This window comes from Arachis ipaensis, chromosome B02 (assembly GCF_000816755.2).
Source record: "Arachis ipaensis cultivar K30076 chromosome B02, Araip1.1, whole genome shotgun sequence".
NCBI classification, from domain to species: domain Eukaryota; kingdom Viridiplantae; phylum Streptophyta; class Magnoliopsida; order Fabales; family Fabaceae; genus Arachis; species Arachis ipaensis.
The window spans coordinates 30,162,110-30,168,418 of record NC_029786.2 but is presented as its reverse complement, the minus strand read 5'-3'; the positions used below and the strand labels follow the sequence as shown (position 1 = coordinate 30,168,418).

At 30.5% G+C, this 6,309-nt stretch overlaps 1 protein-coding gene across 3 annotated transcripts in view; it reads left to right on the top strand.

Annotated features, from left to right (window-relative positions):
* Nucleotides 1–2,061, top strand: part of LOC107625211 (protein SODIUM POTASSIUM ROOT DEFECTIVE 2) — a 7,701-nt gene extending 5,640 nt beyond the window's left edge. The window contains exons 2-4 of one of the 3 annotated variants that reach the window (XM_021115749.1): nt 493–571; nt 768–879; nt 1,947–2,061. In XM_021115749.1, coding sequence (XP_020971408.1) covers nt 493–571; nt 768–879; nt 1,947–2,001 — 246 coding nt within the window. In that variant the 3' untranslated portion in view covers nt 2,002–2,061. Of the gene's footprint in view, nt 1–492; nt 572–767; nt 1,156–1,946 lie in introns of those variants that run through there. The other 2 variants (XM_016327791.2, XM_016327789.2) reach the window with 2 other exon arrangements.

The window sequence follows — 6,309 nt, the reverse complement described above, 5'->3', positions numbered from 1 at the left end:
ATCCTAGAAGACATAGAAGACATGATAAATTATCTTAAAACTACTTTTCAGTTAAGTATTCAAACTTAAATTAATGGTCACATAATAGATTATTTTAAAAAATGATTATACAAATAAAAATTATTGAAATAAGTTTAATTTTACAAACACACCAGACTTCTTTTATTACATCCTACATCCTAGAAGACATGATAAATTATCTTAAAACTACTTTTCAGTTAAGTATTCAAACTTAAATTAATGGTCACATAATAGATTATTTTAAAAAATGATTATACAAATAAAAATTATTGAAATAAGTTTAATTTTATAACGTTGTCAAACACACCTAAGACTATTTTTGGAGTAAGTTCTTTTTTATTCCCTTGAAATGTTTACTCAACTCCAACAATAGAGAAGGTGAAAAAGAGTTCCATGTAACACATGCAACAAATGCAATGACGTTTTTTCTTTTTTTTTTTAAATTATTTTTATTTTGAATGAATTTTGTAGCAGGAAGTTGTCCTAAGGGTTTCTTTGCACTGCAAGGGTTGTGAAGGGAAAGTGAGGAAACATCTCTCCAAAATGCAAGGTATTTATCCTTCTAATTGGGCCTCCTAAATATCCTTTCCTAATTAGTTATTACAAGGATATTAGTAAAATATAGACTATATTATTATCTTATTATTGTCGCACCTAAAAAAATGGTTTCTTTTAATTTCTAATTAATTAACAACATTTTAGGCCATGCCTCTAATTAAGGGTGATAATAATTTTAATTTTGGCAGGAGTTAGTTCCTTTAAAATAGATTTTGCTTCAAAGAAGGTGACAGTTGTTGGGGATTTGACTCCATTGAGTGTGTTGACAAGCATATCAAAAGTGAAGAGTGCACAATTTTGGTCAGCAACTACTGATTCAGCTGTTGGATCTAGTTATTATGGTACTTTAGAAACAAACAACAAATATGTTATCTAATTGAAATGGGTATGAAGTGGAATAGTGATGTTGTTACTGTATAAGGTATATGAGTGAAACTGGACATTAGTTTGATTATTGCATATGCAAATGTTAGAAGTGTAGCTGTGGGTTTTATGAATTAATTTTCTTATGCATTCATTAATAGTGTATAAAACAATGTGTTTTGTTCAATAAAAACTTAACAACATATCATCTTATTGTTTGGGCTTCATTTTGAAAACCATGACATGATAGTTTGCTGAATTCTTATTGAACAGAAAGATAATTATTGATAACTAATAAGATTTTGTGTAATATCTATTACGTAATTGATGTTATTCACTATCTCATTTAGCTTTACAACCTCAACTATGTATATATTGTGAGATATATTTTTAAAGGTAGAAACTCAAGTGCAGTCGATTTCACGTGTAGTTGATAGCTGAGAGCCATTAGATGAAAATTTAGTCAAATCAGTCAAATTATCTAACCGTTCTCAATTATCAACTTCACGTGAAGTCGACTGCACCAGAGTTTCCACCATTTTCAAAATATGTAAAAAGCTATTTTGAAGAGTTAAATATCTTCATAGAGTTCTGACTTATTCAAAGGTGGTAACTATTTGAAAAGTTATCTCTATTGAAAGGTTGTAACTATTTGAAAAGTTACGAATGTTGAGTACGTAGCTGCATGTTGCACGTACCTATAAATTTTTCTCATTTCATTATTGTCATAGATCCATCTCAACACTTTCTTTATGCGCAAAAGAAAGAATAGAGAATATTATTCTGTAAATTATTATTTAGTGTAAGGCTTGACTGTGTGAGTGCATAAATAAGTCAAGTATTCTTCATTGTATCCTACAGGAAATTCGCCAGTAACCCATTTTGAACACCATTGTACATTGATGGGGCAAATTAAGCCTAAAAAAAAGTGTGTGTAACACACGCCTTGAAAAATTGCGCTATTTGATTCACTAACCCTTTTTCTCATAACTCACAATCTTTAGGCTTAATTGTTCACCAATAAAACAAAAATGGCCACCGCATCAATTATGGAGATGACGTCGAATTTTATCAAGTTAAAAAGATTTTATGGTAAAAATTTCATACGATGGCAAAAGAAGATGCACTTCCTTCTCACAACACTAAAAGTAGCATATGTTCTTACCATACCAAGACCTCCAGAAATTGAAGGGGAGGCCATTGCAGGAACTTGAGCCAGACAAAAATGGGACAACGATAACTATATATGCACTGGGCACATACTAAATGGCATGACTGATGCACTGTTTGATGTCTACCAAAATGTTGGGAGCCCAAAAGAATTATGGGACAAATTAGAAGCAAAATATATGGCCGAAAACACAACAAGTAAGAAATTTCTTGTCACTCGCTTTAATAATTATAAAATGGTTGATGGTAGATCTGTCATGGAACAACTACATGAAATTGAGCGTATTTTAAATAATTTCAAGCAACATAACATGCACATGGATGATATCATTATTGTATCTTCAATTGTCGACAAACTCCCTCCATCATGGAAAGAATTCAAAAGAACTATGAAACATAGAAAGGATGATATTTCTCGTGAGCAATTAAGTAATCACCTTCATCTTGAAGAAGAGTATCGTAAACAAGATGATACTAAAGAGCAAAATACTCATCCTAATCTTCACGTAATGGAAGATGGAAAATCCAATCAGCCCAACAAGAAAAGATACCAAGATTTTAATAAATCTCAAGGTAACAATGGTGATATCAGAAAGAATAAAAAGAAGGGAAATTATTTTCATTGTAGAAAACTAGGACATTTTAAGAAAGAATGTCATTTCTTAAAAACGAAGAAAGAAAAGAATGACATAGCAATAAAAGATAATCTTATTGCTGTTATTTCTGAGATCAACATGATTGAAGACATTGGGTCATGGTGGATAGACTCTGGTGCAACTCGACATGTTTGCAAGAATAGAAATTTTTTCAAGACATTCAAAGAAGAAAATAGGGCTATTCTGTACATGAAAAATGCATCAACTGTTCAAGTAATGGGCAAAAGAACCGTGAAACTTGAATTCACTTCTGGAAGAGTACCGACTCTTACTGATGTATATTATGTACCCGAAATCAGAAAAATTTAGTTTATGTACTTTTACTTAACAAGTATAGGTTTAAGCCTGTATTTGAAGAAGACAAATTTATTCTGTCTAAGGGTGGAGTGTTTGTGGGTAAAGGATATCTATGTGAGAATATGTTTAAATTAAATGTTGTAAATACTATTAATAATAATAATGTTTCTGTTTATATTGTTGAGTCCTGTGATTTATAGCATAATCGTTTATGACATGTTAATTTTCATAAATTAAATGATATGATAAAATATGATCTTTTTCCAAATCAATTAAAAATTCATATGCATGTACAACTTGTATATTAACCAAGATTAAAGAAATTCTAAATTATTATAATTAATACATTCTGATGTATCATGTATGTGATTTCCATGGTTGGCCTACTATAGATGGAAAGAAATATTTTGTCACTTTTATCGATGATTTTAGTAGATATTATTACATATATTTGATGCATTCTAAAGACGAAGTCTTGGATAAATTTAAGATTTTTAAAACCGAAGTTGAACATGAAACCTTTATTAAATGAAGGATATTCGGTGAGTACTTCTTTTTATCTAAGTATTAAATTAGTACCCAATACAAATTCGTCTATTTCACAAATTGAGTATACAAAAATAATTGGATGCTTAATGTATGCTATGACTTGTACTAGACCAGATATAGCATATGCTGTAGGTCGCTTAAGTCAGTATACAAGCAATCCAAATAAAGACCATTGACATGTTGTCCGAAGAATATTAAAATATTTGAAAGGAACAATAAATTATACTTTGTTTTATAGTGGTGAACCTTCTATTTTAGAAGGATATACAGATGCCAGTTGGATAAGCTATACAGAAGATCATGCATCAACAAGTGGTTGGATCTTTACCTTTGGTGGGGATACTGTTTCTTGAGGATCCAAGAAATAAACTTGCATAACGGACTCTACCATGGCTGCAGAATTTGTTGCTTTGGCAGCAGTAAACAAGTAATCTGAATGACTTAGATATTTATTACTTGAAATTTTAATTTGGCCAAAACTAATGGCACCAATCTCTATATATTGTGATAGCCAAGCAACATTATCAAAGGCTTATAGCCAAGTTTATAACGAAAAATCTAGACACATTGGAGTAAGACATAGCTATGTTAAAAATCTTATTGACAATGGAGTTATATCTATAAAATTTATAAGGTCAGAACAAAATCTTGCAGATCCTTTGACGAAAGGACTGACAAGGGATTTGGTGTTTAAAACATTAAAAAGGATGGGACTAAAATCCGTATTTTAAATAATTACCAATGGTGAAAACCCAACTCACACTTGAGTAACATCAAGTCTTGAGTTCAATGCGGTAAAGTACACTATTAGAATAATTGCAAGTACTCATAATTATTTCTTTCATCCCAAGGTAAAAAGTACTTGGATCCATAATATATAAAGGAATAGGGTGAGTTTTTGCTCTTAATAGACCTATAGCAAGTATATTATTGCTAAAGTATTTAATTATGGGATACTTTTGATAGAGTCTACCTATATGAGTGTGAACTGAGGCCGGTTCTTGGAGTTAAGATTTTGCTCTTAAAGCACTCACGAAAGGATACAAGACACAAGGCCATGTAGTATACTAAATTTGTCATATTTAATATAACATCTAAATGATACCGAAATTTTATGTGTTATCAGTGCACGCTTGTTCATATGAGTTAAATGGTTCAAACCTTGTCTACCATTTTAAATTGGGATGAATGAATACCACTGGTTACTAGATAAGGGTTCAAATCGCAAGATACCTCTACTGAAAGCATAAAACTTTCAGAATGATAGGATTGAAAAAGAATTTTGAAAATGGAGGGGAATTGTGAGATATATTTCAAAATATGTGAAAAGCTATTTTAAAGAATTACATCTCTTCATAGAGTTGTGACTTATTCAAAGGTTGTAACTATTTGAAAAGTTATGAATGTTGAGTATGTAGCTGCATGTTGCATGTACTTTGTACCTATAAATTTTCCTCATTTCATTATTGTCATAGATCCATCTCAACACTTTCTTTATGCGCAAAAGAAAGAATAGAGAATATTATTCTGTAAATTATTATTTAGTGTAAGACTTGACTGTGTGAGTGCATAAACAAGTCAAGTGTTCTTCATTGTATCCTACAGGAAATTCACCAGTAACCCATTTTGTACACCGTTATACATTGATGGGGCGAATTAAGCCTAAAAGAAAGTGTGTGTAACACACGCCTTGAAGAATTGCGCTATTTGATTCACTAACCCCTTCTCTCATAACTCATAATATATCCACTTCCATTATATACCATGGAATTCGAAAAAAGTTTGATGGAAAAAAGTTGTTTTCTTAAGTATTTTTTTTATTATATATTTATAAAAATACCTTTTTGTTATTTTTTAAATTTAAATTCAAATTTTTTTAATATGTATTGTTCGGATAATACTAACCTTTTGATTTAGTATTTAGGAACTTGTCAACTAATATAAGAGTAGATCCATGTCAGAGAAGATATTTGTAAGAACACTCTGATATTTAAGTTAGTTAACATGTGTTTCGTAATATTGACTATCCAATTTATTTCTTCCAGCTTCTTCTTCTCCTTTATAGTATCTTATCAGATTCTTACTTTAGGGACAATTTACTCTCACTAATAAAATTTTGTAACTGTTTATTATACCCATTACGTGTATCACCATTATTTTGAGTATCGACTTGTCAATTTTGAATTATTCTACGTGCCAAAGCTGAGGTATTCATAAAATCTTCCTCTTTACTTCTTCATGGTTTGCTTTTCCTACCTCATATGTTTGGTCTAAATGTATCTTTTTCGCTTTTTTTTTTTAACGTAGGTTAGGGTGCCATTGTTTTTTGTATTTCTATTTTAGGATTATTTTAGAATTTTCTTCAAATTACATCATTTTTACACCCTTATTCAAAAGGTTATCATGGTAATTCTTACTTGAGAAGTGATTTCTCCAACTAGATGAGCAACCATAATGCATAACTTTATCCTGCCTAACTCAGTTCCTTTTATTATAAGAAAATATTGAATACCGTCGGATTTAGTTTTCTGATGATAAATTTACCGATAATAATTGGAGAAAAAAAAATTAGCACGATCATTACCGGCAGATTTAATCCGAATTAGTACAATGTTACGTTTTGGTCATTCACAAAGCATTACTGTCAGATTTATTCGCTGATAAATCTGACAGTAATCTTGTCCAATATTCGAAT